Source organism: Cetorhinus maximus, chromosome 11 (assembly GCF_964194155.1).
Source record: "Cetorhinus maximus chromosome 11, sCetMax3.hap1.1, whole genome shotgun sequence".
NCBI classification, from domain to species: domain Eukaryota; kingdom Metazoa; phylum Chordata; class Chondrichthyes; order Lamniformes; family Cetorhinidae; genus Cetorhinus; species Cetorhinus maximus.
This window is the reverse complement of record NC_135889.1, coordinates 28,575,246-28,593,423: the sequence shown is the minus strand read 5'-3', so window position 1 is coordinate 28,593,423 and position 18,178 is coordinate 28,575,246. Positions and strand designations below refer to the sequence as shown.

Below are 18,178 nucleotides of genomic sequence, written 5' to 3'. Positions count from 1 at the left end.
AAAGGCTTTGGTCTCACATAGGTTTTTCAGTAAAGCGTGTGGCCTTTCCCTATTTTACCACAGTGATAACATTGCAAAGGTACATCATTGTCTTTGAAGTGCATTTGGACATGCTAAGGACATGAAATACATGATATAAATGCCAGTCTTTCCATTTTAATGTACTGTTTTGCGTTATCTATTTTAAGATGCTCATATTTTACATTTATCTTTCTCTTTAAAGTGCAGGAATCAGCTGACCTAATTTTCCTAATTGATGGATCAAGAAATTTGGGAAGGGATGAATTTCAGTTCATACGTTCTTTCATCGCAAATTTCATTGAAGATCTCAATATCGGCCCTGATGCCATCCAAATTGGCTTGGTGCAATACAGTAACACTCCCAGTACTGAATTCTATTTAAACACATATCCCACAAAAATAGGAACCCTCAATGCCATGAAAAACCTTCGACAGAAAGGTGGAAATCAAGCCAACACTGGAATGGCCCTTCAATTTCTGATTGACAATCACTTCATTCCAACGGCTAGGAGCAGGGCAAAAGAGGGGGTTCCTCAGGTAATGGTCCTCATGACTTCAAGACAGTCCACTGATGATGTCAGACGGGGAGTGTTTTCAATAAAAAAGCGTGGCACATTTACATTTGTTGTTGGGGTGAGAGATGCCGATGCAGCCGAAGCCAAACTGATAGCTACTGATCCTTCATTTGTTATGCTCATTCCCGATTTTCAAGAAATGGCTAGCATGAGACAACAGTTGATGTCACTGTTTTCATTAGTGGCCACCAAGCAATTGGTGATAGAGGTGGGAGAGCCTAAGGCTGAAGGTGCGTAGCTTCCAACTTTTGTAAGCACTTGTTTTATTGCATATATAATTATACAAATGAAATTCAACAAAATTGATGACATTTTCCCTAATCAAACAGCTTTCCTTGAACACAATATTTCACTTTGGAGAGATGGTGCCATTTTCAAAGATAAATCTCAGTGATGAGAAAGTTTGGGCTTGTTCTCTCAGGACTTTGAGCCTAGAGTTGCCACTCGACCAGATTTGGACAAGGGTATTTCAGTGAGTTGTTGAGAAGTTAAATAAAAATGTAAACAGAATACTAAAAGCTTGTTTATTTTAAAAAAAATATGTTTTCCCATTGCTCAGTAGCAAAGGAAACATCAGAATCCGTCGATATTTCACACACATAAGCAGAAATGCTAGAAATGCTCCACAGGGCAGGCAGCATGTAGGTGAGAGAAAAAACTGAGGTAAAATTTCAGGCAGGTGACCTCAGGTCAAAACTGTTCCACTCTCCACATATGGTGTCTGGCTTGCTGAGTATTTCCAGCATTTCTGTTTCTATTTCAGATTTCCAGATCCATAGTATTTTTCAATTGTATTAATGCTTCCCACTATCTTGCACACTGCCTGCCAAATAGAAATTTATTCAGTCCCATTCAAGGGTAATTCAGTAACAGACCTCCTTTCTAACTGACAGCTGGGGGCAATTATACCTCCCTTAATCTGCTTGATCTTCCACCAGCTCCAGGAGGTGTCAGCTGTGGCTCAGTTCATAGCACCCTCGCCTTTGAATCAGAGGGTTGTGGGTTCACGTCCCACTCCCGGAAACCAAGAACTGTGATTGTACTCGAAAGAGTTTCAATCTGTGACTGTTGATAACTCAAAAGAAAGAGTTTCCACCAGCTCCAGGAGGTGTCAGCTGTGGCTCAGGTCATAGCACCCTCGCCTTTGAATCAGAGGGTTGTGGGTTCACGTCCCACTCCCGGAAACCAAGAACTGTGATTGTACTTGAAAGAGTTGCAATCTGTGACTGTTGATAACTTGAAAGAGTTTCCACCAGCTCCAGCAATGCCTCAAACCTATGGCTGAGGTCCAGCTGAATTACTTTCCCTTTTATTATTTAATTAATAGAGAGACAGATGTATTGATGGACACAGACATTGCTTCTGGTTTGTATATAATCTTATGATGATTCTACAATTAGGAGTTGTATCTTTTATTGCTCTTTGTTAGACTTGTTTATTTTCCGTGCTGAAGATTGTCTAATTTGGTGTTTCTTGTGTGCTTATTTATTAAATAAGTAGCAATTTATTAATATAAATTGTAAAATACAAATTTTCAAATACTTTGGTATGTATCATTGTCAGAGTTCATTTTCAATTTCATTTACAGCTGTTATTTGGAAAATCACATTGGGTACATGCTTAAATTCCACTTATTTTCTCCCAGGATCTGAAATCTGCACTGGCATTTCAAATCTGTAAAATTCTCCATTGTGTGTCATGATTAGCCCTGTTCAATATTTTTATAACCCTTTGCATGACCTCTCACTTTATGCTGCTAGTGCAAAGCCAAAGTTTATTATTTTGGACTAAGAAATGAGTTAAAGCAAAAATTTCAACTAACCTAAAATTATTTTGCAGCTCAAGTCAGCAAGAGGGACATTGTATTCCTGATCGATGGCAGTTCCAGTGTGGGAAATGCTAACTTTTTGCAAATATGCAAATTTATCTTAAATATAACTGACAAATTTGTAATTGGGCCAGATTCTGTTCAAGTTGCTGTGGTACAGTACAGTGGAGTTGCAACAACTGAATTTTACTTAAATACCCACACAACACAATCTGCTTTACAAACTGCTCTGAAAAGGCTGAGATTGAGAGGCGGTTGGACACATAACACTGGCGCAGCTTTAGACTACGTCTATAGAAACCACTTTACCAGAGCTGCAGGAAGTAGGAAGGAAGACGATGTTCCCCAGTTTTTGGTGCTTATTACTGGCGAAAGTTCTAAGGATGATGTCAAGCGACCTGCAGATACCCTGAAGCGAGCTGCTATAATAACCGTTGCAGTTGGAGCTGGGAATGCAGACCCAACTCAGCTAAATGAGATTGCAATTGACCCCAGTTTAATTTTCAGTGTTGATGATTTCCATTCTCTACGAGAGTTACAGGAACAACTGAAGACACCCTTGTCAACAGTGGCTGGTGTAACCATAGTTTATGAGCAACCAACTGTTCCAGTTAAAAAAGGTATCCAAAATTTTAGCAACTACTCTGGGTTTGAATGTTTTAAACAACTATTATTCAACACAGTGCTAAGAAATGATGTAATTCTCGTACAGGAACTAATTATACATTAAAGCATTCAGATTTGCTAAAATAAAATAGTGTTAGGGGAAAATACATTCCATATAATCACTTTTGCTCTAGATTCCCACATTGCGTTTAAATGAAGCCTACTTTTAATGAATGAATATCAACTGTAGGTTTCCCCTCTTGAGGTTCCCCTGGAAACAAATGTTTCATTCACATCAATCACACAAGGTGTTGCATTTAAAAGATAATAATAAATTGCTGTGTGACAATTATTGTCAACCAATGTACATGTTCTACATGTATTGCCCTGTCTGACATCAGTTGGGTTTTCATCTGATTCAGGAAATATCTTTCAGTGAAAGAGCACTTCAATTTTATGTTGTGTAAGTTTATTTTTTTTAAATCTGATAATTCCCTATTTTAATTTACTGGCTGAGATGTATCATCACCTAGAAATTAGGCTAATTTTTAAGCACCAAGGAATGTGAAAAATTGGCCCTTCGACCTCACCCACAACGGTGGGTTCCTGGTGCCTGTTGCATCTCCACAGGCATCTCACCCGAATGAACGAATGAAGCATCGCTGATAGTAACCTCAGGTAAGTTCCCAGAAGACAATAGGGAGAGGACAGTGGGAAAGGAGTTGATTGTGATCAGCAACAACCACCAGGTCCTCTACTAACTGTAACATTAGCCCCATGAGTTTACAAAATTTACAGTGCTGGCACTAAAACGAATATCTACTTCAAAATTTCCAGCACTGACCCTGTTTTTTTTATATTCTTCAATATTCAACAGCAGGAGTTACTTCTTCCTCTATTATTCATAGCACTTTTGCTTTGTGAAACTGAGTGGGTCTCTGCCGGCTTAGTAAAAGGAGTGCTAAATTATCCTTGGGTATAGATAAGATCCTGGAACTTCCAGTTTTGCCTCTCCCTGCTTTATAACAGTTCTGTTTCTCCTAACAAAAGCATTAAACTGTTACATACCAAAACTTTGGTCATCATCATTATTGTGTGTTCAGCCCAAAGGCATGCCCTTGGCTCGTAGCATTAAAACCTTAGTATGTTCTCACAATAGAACAGGAACACTTAAGAGGAATGAAAATAGCAAAAGCTTACAATTCTGAAAGCTATCTTACTACTCCATAAAAAGAAGAAAAAACATGGTACTCAGAGAGAGACAGTATTTTCTGACTCATGAGGCCCAGTTTTAACCCAGTGTAGGAATTGGGCAGGTGGGGGTGAGATGAGCAGCAACTTCCCCCTGACCTCAGCACTTTGAAGCCCAGATAATTTTAACTTCTGGATCTTATGTGCCTGTTCTTGGCCTGTTGCCTGCCCGAAAAGGATTGAAAACATTTAGTGGCCTACGGGCAATTGTGCAAATTAGGTGGGAGTGGTTGTTGGCCTGCACCGGAAAGACAGTTGCCAGCAATTGGGTAAGTCATGAATTTTGGGGAAGTCGTGTATTTGGGAATGAGGGAGGGAAGTGGTGGTGTCTCTTTTGGCCTCATCTTCCCTTCCTGCTAACTTTATCTGGTGGGAAAGCTGCATTGTCATTGGACCTTGATCTGTATGTTTAGAGAACTGTGCTGCTGGCATAAGGCCTGCTCAGAAGTGCAGGTTAAAATTGAACAACTTGAGAACTGGCAGAAAATCAAGTGATGATGTGAAACAGCCAAAAGATGCCCTATTTGCAAGCTGGCGTTACATTGCAGCTGAGAATGCAATAACACAGCTACAAGAGATTGGTTCTGATGTTGGTTTAGCTGGACATTGGTGGGTTTTAGTCCCTGATTGATTTTAACTAGCTGCCTGCTTGGACTCCATTGAGTGAGTAAAGTTAAAATTGGGTCCGCTGGTAAGAGTCGGCAGAGAACCACTGGCAGAATACAGACCTGCTGAATACAAAGTGCATGAGGTTAGGAGAAGGTGCAGGTTTTCCCAAAGTACCAATATACTTCAAGTCATAGCATAGCTGGGCAAATGGCTTAATTCACAATTGGTGAGTAAAACAACACAAGCAACACTTGTCTACCTGACAAGTGTCTTAAGTGTTCAGGCTTGAAGGATTATCTCTGTACCTTCAGAGATAAATCCAGTTATTTCACAAATCTAATATTAAGGGCAAATTACGCTTTTATTTTCTAGAATTTACAAATGTGTGATATTATGTTACAGTAATTGAGTATTCCATTTGGTAATATTAACAGAAGTGGACAAGAGAGATATTGTGTTCCTTATTGATGGATCATATGATGTTGGAAGAAGAAACTTAGCTGCTATCCGTGACTTTATCGCAAGAATAATTATGACATTTGACATTGGAAGTGATGGGGTGCAAATAGGGCTGGTACAGTACAGCGATGCTGCAGAACCTGAGTTCTTTCTAAACACCTACTCATCAAAAAATGAAATTCTCTCTCATGTAAGAAGACTCAGGCAGAGAGGTGGCACAATTCTCAAGACTGGGGAAGCACTGAACTATGTACTTGAATACTTTTTTACCAAATATTCAGGAAGTAGGCAAGAGGAAGGTGTTCCTCAGTTTCTGGTACTTATCACTGGTGGAAAATTGAGAGATGATGTGAAACAGCCATCAGATGCCCTGTTACAAGCTGGTGTTACAACGTTAGCCATTGGAGTGAAGAATGAGATCAAACAGCTACAGGAGGTTAGTTCGGACCCCAGTTTAGCTTTTGGAGTGGAAGAGCTCCCTTCTCTCTCAGAGATAGAGCAGGAAGTACTATTACCTTTGTCAACACTGACTGATGTAAGTAAAACTTATGAACGGCCAACAGCTCCAACTACCAAAGGTAACTATATTTTGATCTACCATTTGGCTAAATTATCTTATGTTGCAATAAATTCATCAGAAAATCTTGGCTATAAACAATCTTCTCTCCTCTCTGAATACTCTAACATTATTTAGTTCTAAAGAACAAGTTATTTTAATTTTTACACCCACATGATAAAAAGCAATATTCTTTTTTTCGGAGACATTGTTACATGGGTTTGTCAGAATCAAAGTATTACAGCATGGTGCTCTCTGAAATGCATACAGGAGCAAGTTACAAAATGCTCTTATATTGATGTAGTTGTATAATAGCAGGCATACAACAGTTTTTTTTAACCTGTTTCAACTTTCACTGCTCTCCTGAAGATGAAGGACGTAATTTTGGCCGTGTGATTGTGTAAAATGCTTGATAGAAAATTGTATTACATTTCTCCTGATATGCATTTACGCTGAAGTCCCTGTATTCCATTGCATCACTTTCACCCATTTCACACTATCGCAGATAGTCAAAATGACATCTTTGGAATCCTGCTGAGGTTCTGTCAGTCCTTTGATACATTATCATGTAGCCTTGAATCATGTGTGAATCTGGATAGTCCCTGCCAGTAGGCTACATGACTGTTGAAAGCACCAAAGCACAGCCCAAACTTGCCCTCACTTGATCCTCACATGTATGTGCATTCTATCATGAGTCACTACATCAGAAGCAGGACTTTTAGTTGCTTTTTCTTAACTCTAACCTAGCATTGCTGAGGCCGGTTGTAGTGAGCCATCGCTGTAACTGGCTAAGGTCAACTAACATAACGCAGATCAGATATTGAATTCTGAACCTTCCTGAATCCTGGGTTTCATGTGGTGCATTTTCCTCCTTGAACCATTCAAATAGATAACAAGTTTTTTTGCCAGTGATTAACTGGAGGGGGAGTTTCTGTACCATAGGAGCCAACCAGATTATTGGTTTCTTCCATGTAGTGGAGGTTGTCCTAAGGTTTCTCACCTGGTTACTGAATGCATCTCCTTTATAAATCTGGTCTGGTGCACAAGAAACAGATGGTTATCTGTAGAAATTAATAGAACACTCAACTGTTCTTTTTACAGCACTATTCTTTGGGGTCCTCCATAGACATGAAGTTGCTACTTCAGGAGTTGATAATGTTATGATCCCAGCTGGGGTTACCCCTGGACAAGCCTGATCCCAGAATGGAACCCAGCTTGATCGATCCTAATTTTTAATTTGTTTGTTTAGATACATGGAGAGTGGCTACTGAACAGAGTCACTGGAGTCAGTTAATGATCTTTTAACAAATAAATTAAACTTTTATTGAACAAGAAAAGATGAACTGTATTACAATACTCCTTTTTTTTATTATTCATTCATGGGATGTGGGCTTCACTGGCTGGGCCAGCATTTGTTGCCCATCGTTATTTGGCCTTGAGAAGGTGGTGGTGAGCTGCCTTCTTACACCGCTGCAGTCTATGTGGTGTAGGTACACCCACAGTGCTGTTAGGAAGGGAGTTCCAGGATCTTGACCCAGCAACAGTGAAGGAACGGTGATATATTTCCAAGTCAGGCTGGTGAGTGACTTGGAGGGAAACTTCCGGGTGGTGGTGTTTCCATCTATCTGCTGCCCTTGTCCTTCTAGATGGTAGTGGTTGTAGGTTTGGAAGGTGCTGTCAAAGGAGCCTTGGTGAATTCCTGCAATGCATCTTGTAGAATGTGCACGCTGCTACCACTTGTGCTTTGGTGGTGGAGGGAGTGAATGTTTGTGGATGTGGTGCCAATCAAGCGGGCTGCTTTGTCCCGGGTGGTGTCAAGCTTCTTGAGTGTTGTGGGAGCTGCACTCATCCAGGCAAGTGGGGAGTATTCCATCACATTCCTGACTTGTGCCTTGTAAATGGTGGACAGGCTTTGGGGAGTCAGGAGGTAGGTTACTCGTTGCACGATTCTTAGCCTCTGACCTGCTCTTGTAGCCACAGTATTTATATGGCTAGTCCAGTTCAGTTTCTGGTCAATGGTAACCCCCAGGATGTTGATAGTGGGGGATTCAGTGATGGTAATGCCATTGAACGTCAAGGGGTGATGGTTGGATTCTCTCTTGTTGGAGATAGTCATTGCCTGACACTTGTGTGGCACGAATGTTACTTGCCACTTGTCAGCCCAAGCCTGGATAATGTCTGGGTCTTGCTGCATTTGGATATGGACTGCTTCAGTATCTGAGGAGTCATGAATGGTGCTAACCATCGTGCAATCATCAGCAAACATCCCCACTTCTGACCTTATGATGGAAGGAAAATCATTGATGAAGCAGCTGGAGATGATTGGGCTGAGGACACGACCCTGAGGAACTCCTGCAGTGATGTCCTGGAGCTGAGCTGACTGACCTCCAACAACCACAACCATCTTCCTTTGTGCTAGGTATGACTCCAACCAGTGGAGAGCTTTCCCCCTGATTCCCATTGACTCCAGTTTTGCTAGGGCTCCTTGATGCCACACTCGGTTAAATGCTGCCTTGATGTCAAGGGCAGTCACTCTCACCTCACCTCGGGAGTTCAGCTCTTTTGTCCATGTTTGAAAGCAGCCCACTTGAGTGACACCTCATCCACCACCTTAAACATACACTCCCTCCACCATCAACACACAGTGGCACTAGTATGTACCATATATAAGATGCACTGCAGCAACTCACCAAAGCTCCTTCGATCTCTACTAACTCAAAGGACAAGGGAAGCAGGTGCATGTGACTACCGCCACCTGCAGGCTACCCTCCCAAGCCACACACTATCCTGATTTGGGACTATATTGTTATTCCTTCACTGTTGCTGGGTCAAAATCCTCAAACTCCCTTTCCATGTACTAAAACACATGGACTGCAGCAGTTCAAGAAGATGACTCACTGTCATATTCTCAATGGGAATTAGGGATGAGTAATAAATGCTGGCCTAGTCAGCTACGCCTACGCCCCGTGAACAAATAAATAATCCTTAGATACAGATGAGCCACTGGAGCTTGATGTGTCCATCATGTAATTTATGGTCTAGTTCAGTGTTGTCTAACAGAAATTGCTGACAAGCCACAGGTTGATACAATGTCACTGTTTTAGCCACATGCACTAATCTTAGTAAAAAAACACCCTAGATGCATTTACATCGTACAGTTGAATATACTTCGCTTGTGTATGTATTAATTAGCAAACATTTACCAACATTCAGAAACCAAGGAAGTAGAGCACTAACACTTAACATGCTCTGCTTTTCATCTTAAATATTTTATCAACAAGTCCACAAAACTGCAGATGTTGCATGGATGAGCATTGAGATCATATGCTCAATGATTATGTCTGTTACTCATCTTTTATTTATAGATCAGAAATGCAATTAGCCACATATAGCTAGTGGTGACTATATTGGAGAACACTGGTCTAGTTCCAGAAGTGCCTTTTACGCCATGCAATTACTCTTGTTCCTTGTAACACAATCTATATTGTAACACTATATTTGCTGCCTCAGAATTCTCCCACACCAAGGATCTTGGGAAAGAATTACATTCCTGAAAAATGAATGGTGCTTCTTCCATAAATGGAAAAATAAAATCATCCAAGAGGGAGACCAGTAGTTTCCACCATCTGACTCATGGTTATCACAGTAAAAAAAAAAGTTACCCTTTTTTACATGTGGCCCCAAACCGCCTGCTGCATTTGTTAGTTTTTAATCTTTCTGTAAGGGTTGTGGTATGAAACCATTTATACCGTCTGCATCAAATGACTTTCACAGCAATTTATTCTATCATAGAATCATTGCCAGAATGAGCAGGTCATGGTCATGGGTTGTGCAGCAGCAATTTTGGACTATCGAAATGCAGATCTCAGAATACAAAGTGGGTCAAGGCTAGAGCAGATTGGGTGAGATTGGTGTGGGAGGGGCAGTCCGTCAAACAATTGAGGTTAAACCTTGCCTAAACTGCTGCAGTTTCACTGCCAATAGCAATTTAGAGCAATGGAAAGAGGTAGTCCATCTGTCAGTGCGGTGCATTTCTCAACTTGAAAAATGAATGCAACTTTAATAATCAAGTCTCTTCATAGTCTATACAAATCATGCATTTAATTTATAGGAGTAATAAATATTTGTGTGTATTTCCTGTGTTTATTTGTAACAGAAACAGACAAGAAAGATATTGTGTTCTTAGTTGATGGATCATTTCATGTTGGAGACACAAATTTACAAGCCATTCGTGACTTCATCACAAGAATAATTGAGACCCTTGATATTGGAAGTGATCGAGTGCGAGTAGGCCTGGTACAGTACAGTGATGTTGCTGAACCTGAGTTTTATCTAAACACCTACTCATCAAAAAATGAAATTCTCTCTGAAGTAAACAGACTCCAACTGAGAGGTGGTACTGTGCTCAACACTGGAGCAGCATTGGATTATGTCCATAAATATATTTTTACCAAATATTCAGGAAGTAGGAAAGAGGAAGATGTTCCCCAGTTTCTGATACTTCTTACTGGTGGAAGATCAAGAGATGATATCAAAAAGCCATCAGATACTCTGCTACGATCTGGTGTGATGACTTTAGCCATTGGGGCTGAGAATGCCATAAAGCAACAGCTACAACAGGTTGCTTTGGAGCCCAGCTTGGTTTACACTTTGGACGAATTTAGGTCTCTTCCAGAGATACAACAGGATGTGCTGTTACCATTGTCAACTCTAACTGGTGTAAAGATAATGTCTGAACTGCCGACAATGAGGAGTACCAAAGGTACCTGACTTTTAAACTTTGTAATTTGATGAAAATGCTTTGAGTTGCTATAAATTAATAGGAATCATTAGGCTGCTTAACACTTTCTATTCATTGAACACCTCTGTTCAATGTTATTCAGTTCCCAAAAAAATATTATATTACTCATCCATCCACGAAGTGTGTATAATTTTGGAGAGATTGTAAGAGGGTTTTGTCGACTGATCATGGTATCAAACCATGGTCCTTGCAAAAATGCATGGAAAAGGCAAGTTACAAATGTTGACAGATTGGGAATTTTATATAATAGCTGTTTGTAAATCTGCTCAATGTTCTCCTCCTCAGTCCTGTAGATTGTGGGCAGATTGAGTGGGCAGAATGTCCTTTAGGGAAGGAAATCTGCCATCCTTACCTAGTCTGGCCTACATGTGACTTCAGACCCACAATAATGTGGTTGACTCTTAAATGCCCTCTGAAATGGCTTAGCAAGCCATTCATTTCTCAAGGGCAATTAGGGATGCCAATAAATGCTGGCCAGGCTGGTGATGCCCACATCCCATGAACGAATAAAAAAAAAGTCAATGTGATAAATGCATTATGGTGAGATTCTGCACTACTAGATTGAATTAGATCACTTAGTAAATACAACATGAACCCTGCTTTGTGCCTGTTTTTCATATGCAAAGCTGCTGCTGTAATTACCAGAGAGCAGGAGTTCTTAAAGGGCTCCTGCCTCCACTTCAAGGCAGATATTTTTCTGGCTCTAGGAAATTACTAAATTAGCAATAGAAAATAGGTGTGGGAAAATGGCTAGAATTATCCATTGTATTGAAGAAAGCTGTAATATCCTGTTGCAAGAGGTATAACAGAGGAAAGTAGCCACATATGGGTTTGAAAGGAACACTTTGTGACACAGAAGCAATATGGCAGGAGGTGGCTCAACCAGTCAGTGCTGTCTCCACAGCTGTGTGCCATGGGGTAGATGAAGAAAATTTTCTTCAGTCTGAGGAAAAAGTAAGTCTGACCACAATCTGCCTATTTAAATGAAGTCTTTGTGCTTAATGTGTATGTCACAAAAACTGCACTCCAAATATGGTGGAGCAGCAGCAAATGAGTATGGGAAGCACTGAGATCACCTTTCAGATTCTTTACACCTAGAATCAAAGAATCACACAACACAGAAAGAGTTTAGTCATGCCTGTGTCAGCTGTTTGAAAGAGCTAGCCACTTCCTTTACCCCACTGCTCTACTCTTTCCCCATAGCCCTGCAATCTTTTCTATTTCAGAGTTTGAAAGCTACTCTTGAATCTGTTTCCACGACCATTTTCAGGTGGATCATAACTTGCTGCATTAAAAAGTTCTCCTCATCCCCTCTTCTTCTATTGTCAATTACCTTAAATTGTATCCTCTAGTTATACTGACCCTCCAGTCAGTGGAAACAGTTTCCCCCTATTCATTCTATCAATACCCTACATCATTTTGAACATCTCTATTAAATCTCCACTTAATCTTCTCTACTCTAAGGAAAACAATTCCAGCTGCTCACGTCTCTCCACATAACTGAAGTTCCTCATCTCTAGTACCAATCTAATAAATATCCTCTACACGGTCTCCAAGACCTTGATATTCATCCAAAAGTTTAGTGTGCAGAATTGGGTATAATACTCCAGCTGATGTCTAACCATTGTTGAATAAAGGTTCAGCCTAACTTTCTTTTGTACACTGTGCCTCTATTTATAAAATCCAGGATCCCCTTTACTACTTTAATTGCCATATTAACTTGTGCTGTCATTTTCAAAGATTTGTGTACCTGAACTGCTAGGTGTCTCTGTTCCTGCTCCTTCTTTTACATTGTACCAATTGCCCCTCTATCTCTATTTTGATAATGATGAAATTAGTACTTTGAGGATGACACTTGCAAATGCTTCAAATGGCAAACACAACTTATGAATATATGAACAGACAAAATTAAGAACAAGAGAAGGCCATTTGCCCTCTTGAATGGCTTTGCCATTTGATAAGATCATTGCTGATCTGATTGTGGCCTCAGCTCTGCTTTTAATCTTCTTTCTTTCTTGAATAGAGGAGTGACATTCACCATTTTCCAATCTGATGGGACTTTTCCAGAATCTATGGAATTTTGAAAAATTACAACCAATGCATCCACTATCTGAGCAGCTAATTATTTTTAAGACCCGAGGAAGAAGTCCACCAGGCCCTGGGGACTTGTCAGCATTTAGTTCTTAAAATGTTTTCAGTAACCTTTCCCTGGTGATTGTGTTGTTTTAAGTTCCTCCCTCCCTTTCAGCTCTTGATTTACAATTATTTCTGGGATGTTATTTGTGCCTTCTACTGTGAAGACAGACACAAAATACTTGTTCAGTACATCTGCCATTTCCTTATTTCCTATTATTAATTCCCCATACTCACTCTCTAGAGCACCAACATTCACTTTAGTGACTTTATTCCTCTTTAAGTACTTGTAGAAACTCTTGCTGGTTTTTAAATTCTGTCCAATCTTCTAACTTACCACTAATGTTTGTAGAATTGTAGGTTTTTTCTTTCAATTTGATACTATCTCCAACTTGCTTTGTTAGTCACGGATGGTGCATCCTTCAAATGTCTTTCTTTCTCACTGGAATGTAACTTTTGCATGCTGTACCACTACATAAAAGTGGCAACTGATTCTAATTGCATACTGCTTTTCACTGTAAGGCTGGGCACTGGGAGGTAAATCTCAGCTCTTATGGGTTTAAATCCCAATCTAGAGGCTTGACACTCCAGAGGGAGTCTGTATTGTCGGAGGTGAGGTCTTTTGGATGAATTGTTAAACCCAGGCTCTGTCTGCAGGTGAACTTAAAAGATCCCTTGGCACTATTTCAAAGAAGAGAAAGGAAATTATTGGCCAATATTTGCCCCTCAATCAATGTCACATTAAAAAAATAGGCTACCTGGCCATTATCACATTTCTGCTTATGGGACCTTGTCCACAAATTGGCTGCTATGGTTCCTATATTACAAAAGGTACTTCATTGGCCACAGAGTGTTTTGGAACATCCTGGGGAGGATTTCACTTCTCTGGTTGGCAACCTGACATCAGGAGCACTTCTGGCTCTCGACCCTGTGCTATGCAAGATGATTTTTGTGGATTTTACTGTTAATTGTCTTGAGGTCTTCCTCGTCATCCAATTAGGGGTGCTGGGTGAAGGTAGGAAGTGAGACTGCAATTGAGAGGGTTGATTTAAAAAGATGATGGCAGTCACTGCTGCGATTACCAGTTCAGCCAGCAATGGCAGAGAAAGAGGAGAGGAGCAGGAACACAATTGGTCAGCCACCACTACAGTAACCCCAAGGTTTATTGATGCCTCCCTTGAGGTACTTTTGGAGGCAGTGGGGAAGAGGAGGATGTGATAGAGGAGAATGTGATGTTCCCAGAGTGTGGCAGGAGATGGCCAACCAGCCAGACCAAGCAGACCTGGTTGGAGGTAGATAATCCAAGTTGGCAGCTGCAATGTAGCCACAGCTCACAGTGCTGATAAGAATGGAAAAGATGGCCTTTGAGTTGATGAGGGCCGTGATATATGAGGAATGGGCGATGGAGAGATAGGAATCCATGAAAAACAGGGTGAAGAAATTTCAGCTGAAAAGGATAAAGTGCACTCCTCTCACTGTGTCAGCATGCCAAAACTCTGTAGGGGCATCTGCTGGCATAGGCAAGTTCTCATGATTACCTTCTTATGTCTCTCATAGGCCGGTTGTGGAGGGGGGGAGGCTATCAGTGCCAGAGGGACATCACTGGACCCCTCGGTTGAAAATGAAGCAACTGAGGCTGCACTGTCACAGTTTTTAAGCATACTCTCTACCACTGCAGATACATCACATTGGTGGGTTCTCGTGCCATTAGAAAGGATGGTACTGGGTACTGCGTGCCATGAATGAACAGGAGGAAGTGAATGAGGCAGAGGCAGCCATGGGCAGTCCCCCTCGGAGGATGGAGGACAGACACAGCCATGCTCAGCTGGGTACAGATGTGTAGCTTCAAGACTCACAAGCAAGGCGGTTCTATTTTGATCAGCAATGTGTGATGTATGTCCACATGTGGGAATTCCCTGAGGTGGCGTGGAGTCATGGGCTGAGAATGGAGGATCAGCAAATGAGCATGGCCATGTCTCAGGGTTTTGAGCATATGAGCTCCTCCGATGAGAGACTGATCAACCTAATTGAGAACTGTTTATGGCATCACTCTAAATGACGCAGAACAGTTCACTTCACTGACATGCACAGAATGTATGTCACATTCTGTAACATGGATCTGTCGTAAAGATGCATGGAGTTGATGCCAGTTGCGTCCCTCCTGGTGGTTCCCTCTAGCATACCATGAAAGGACTGAGGCAGAGGTGGATAACGTGGAGGGGGCCACTTGTCATGGAACATCATCCGCTTCCTTGGGCCCTCTGACTGAGGGATCATGTTGGCAGAAAGGCCCTGTGGTAGAGGCTGCTCCTGCATTGACGCTTGTGTGTCAGCCTTAAGAGTTTTCCTAATGGCTCCCCTACGATGAGGATGAGTGCCATGGGCATCCTAGCCACAAGCAGATGCGTACAAGTGGACTACTCCATCTTGGGACCGCAAGGGGAGCAGTCTGTAGCAGAGGCAGTGACCAAAGGCCACCACATTGTTAATTGCATTGAATGATTGTTGTAATCTGATGTGTAATATACCTTTAAGACAAATGTTGTGATGTAAGATCACATGGTCTTGGTACCCAATAGCAGAGTAGCGTGGGCTACCTCTGTTGAGTAGTCTTGAGTTAGAGTCTGAAGAGTAAAGACAGAGTTTTGAGTTGTAAGCACACAAGTGTAGCTGCTGAGTTCCTTTTGTAAATAAATAGAATGTGTTTCTTCTAAGAACGGTCTACTGATCTTTCTGTCTATGGTACCAACTCGGTCACCTTGAAACAAATGTGCAACCCGGATCCTTTAGCCCCAACAAACAGGGCACTGGATCCAGCATTGATTCATTTGGGTGTTTTTGTTTTGTGAATTTATAACATAACGGTCTTTCATTACAATGGACTTGTTGTTGCATGAACCCAATTTGCATGTTTCAGTTCTTTCATGGCAATTTGGCAAAAGAGAGAAGTGGGAAAATGATGCAATGGTCTGTGAATGTGGATACTGCAATCCCTGAAGAGATGTATTCCATGCATTTGTGGTAAGAATGGAACTGTTCAAAATGAGTGTATCGTGGATGCATTCGCACATTGAGAACAAAGTGAGTATCAGAACACTCAGTCCTGGATGAGCAGTGCTTAGATGAAATGTGTCTGGGTTAGATTGGCACTAGCATCCATGCCATCCTGATGAGTGCTTCGACTCATGGGGCAGCCCCGGTGATCTGCCTACACAGCACAAACATGTTCTGCTCTGCTATTTCCTCCTCTGATGAACTGTGTCACTCTAGAGCTTCACCCTCTTCAAGGTGCAGCGTGCAGAAGCCCACCACAATGTGTGGCATCCTTGTGGGACTGTACTGCAAGGCATCACCCTGAGGCACCAGGAGTGCATCTTCAAAGGCCCCATAGCCAGCTCGATGATTGTACTTGTGAGCAGTTGGCTTTGCCGCGCCATTGCAGGGCACACAAAGGTATCATTAGTCATCTCTTCACATGATATCCCTTATCCCAGAGAAGCCGTCCACAGAGTTTCACTGGTGACATGAGGAGTAGCAGTACCTTTGGCTGTCAAAGAATGAAGGCATCATCCCTATCCAAAATTTTTCATATCGTTTGATATCATTTGCTTTCAACAATGTTCATTCGACGTAAATTGTTCTCAAATGCAATCATTTTGTCATAATCTGATACCATTCGCACTCAGAAGCAATCATCTGGCTATCATGCTATTTCATTTTCACTCAGAACCATATTTGTGATGTCAAATGACAGTTATCAACTGACGTCATTGTCACCAATTGTTATCCTGCAGTGATCACAACAAAATGTGACTATATATACAGCTCAAATTTTCCTAAGTCCCAGCTGATTATCTATGCAGTGTGTAGGGTTACACCTCCACCCAACCTTTCCCTCTCCCTCCTCTCTCTCCCCCTCACTCCCACCACATCCCTTATTCCCCTGCTCCTATCCCTTACCCCACCTCCCCTTTCCCCATCCTCTCCACTCATTCCCCCTGCCCCCTCCCCTCCATCCCCCTCCCTCTTCCTCCTCCCCTTTCCCCTCCCTTCCTTTTCCCTCCCCTCTTCCCTTGCCAACTTCCCTCTTCCCCCTCCCCACCTTCCCCCTCCCCTTCTTCCTTCTTCATGCCCACTCCCTCAAGCTGGAGATTTCTGTTCACAGGGCTGGCTGGAAACCGGAAGTGAAATTTTCCAGCCAGCCCAGGTGCAGATTTGAAGTTGACATGGAAGCAACGAGGACCGTGGCAATGAGTAAAGTATTGGGGGGAGGGGTGGGGTGGGGAGGCAAGTCGTCAAGAGAGGTCAGCGAGGCCCGAGGCCCGGAGACTGGCAGGAGGGATAGGGGGTAGAGTTTGGACACGGGTGAAATAAAGGGGAGAGTTTGGAGGCTGGGGGGAGGGGGAGAGTTTGGAAACTGGAGGGAGGGGGAGAGTTTGGAAGGGGAGAGAGAGGGGAGAATTTAGACCCTGATATTGGAGGTTGCGGGGGGGGCGGGGGGTGGGGTTTGTGGAGGAGAAGGGGTGGGAGAGCTTCGACCCTGAGATTGGGGAGAGTTTAGACCCTGAGACCTGGGGGTGGGTGAGTGGCAAGTATAGACCCTGAGACTAAAATGAATTAAGAACTGCTGGGGATCAGGTGGTGCTCTCAAGCAAGTATAATGCAATGAATTTTTTGGGCAACATGAAAAACTGAATAAATTCAGATACTATTTCAGTAATTAATTTTCTTGTATTTTTCAATGCAGGTTGCTGAGCACATTTGATAGCTTCAAGCACGCTGGATATAGGTTTGAGAGTAATGAATAGCTTTGAGCGCACTATCAAATTTGATGTCAAAATAATTTCAAATTAGAGCCTTTTGATGTCAAACTGTAATTCAGAGCATTGAGTTCACTTGAAAGCAAAAACGATAAAATTTTTTGGGTACGGTTGGCAGCTGCCAGGATAGCATGCACACAGACGCAGAAAGCACTTCTATTGGTTGCAGACCTGCTGCATGTGTCAGAAGTGGAAGCCATTCCCATTGAGGAATCTCCTTGGCTGTTCACTTGGCCACATGTACCCATGGACATCCAGCAATAGAAGCAAATTCCACTGCCCTCTGTGCCTGCACCTATTTGAAGGTAGATGCACTCCCCTGTTCTCGCAATACGGTTTCAGCGACCTGTAAGATACCATGGTGTGTAGCTGCCTGAGACACACCTCTAAGATCCACTGCTAATTCCTGGAATGATCCAGATGTAAAGAAGTTCAAAGCCAGAGTGACTTTCAGGACTACTGGCCAGGAAAGGAGAGCAGGAATGTGATACCTGAGTTCTTCCTCAACAAGGACACAAA

The 18,178-nt window shown here is 42.1% G+C and overlaps 1 protein-coding gene across 2 annotated transcripts in view; it reads left to right on the top strand.

Annotated features, from left to right (window-relative positions):
* The window catches only part of LOC144686460 (collagen alpha-3(VI) chain-like), a 78,334-nt gene that overhangs the window by 40,673 nt on the left and 19,483 nt on the right, over positions 1–18,178 (top strand). For both annotated transcript variants that reach the window (XM_078551707.1, XM_078551706.1), the window contains exons 2-5: positions 224–826; positions 2,436–3,044; positions 5,325–5,927; positions 10,062–10,667. In XM_078551707.1, coding sequence (XP_078407833.1) covers positions 224–826; positions 2,436–3,044; positions 5,325–5,927; positions 10,062–10,667 — 2,421 coding nt within the window. The remainder of the gene's footprint in view (positions 1–223; positions 827–2,435; positions 3,045–5,324; positions 5,928–10,061; positions 10,668–18,178) is intronic.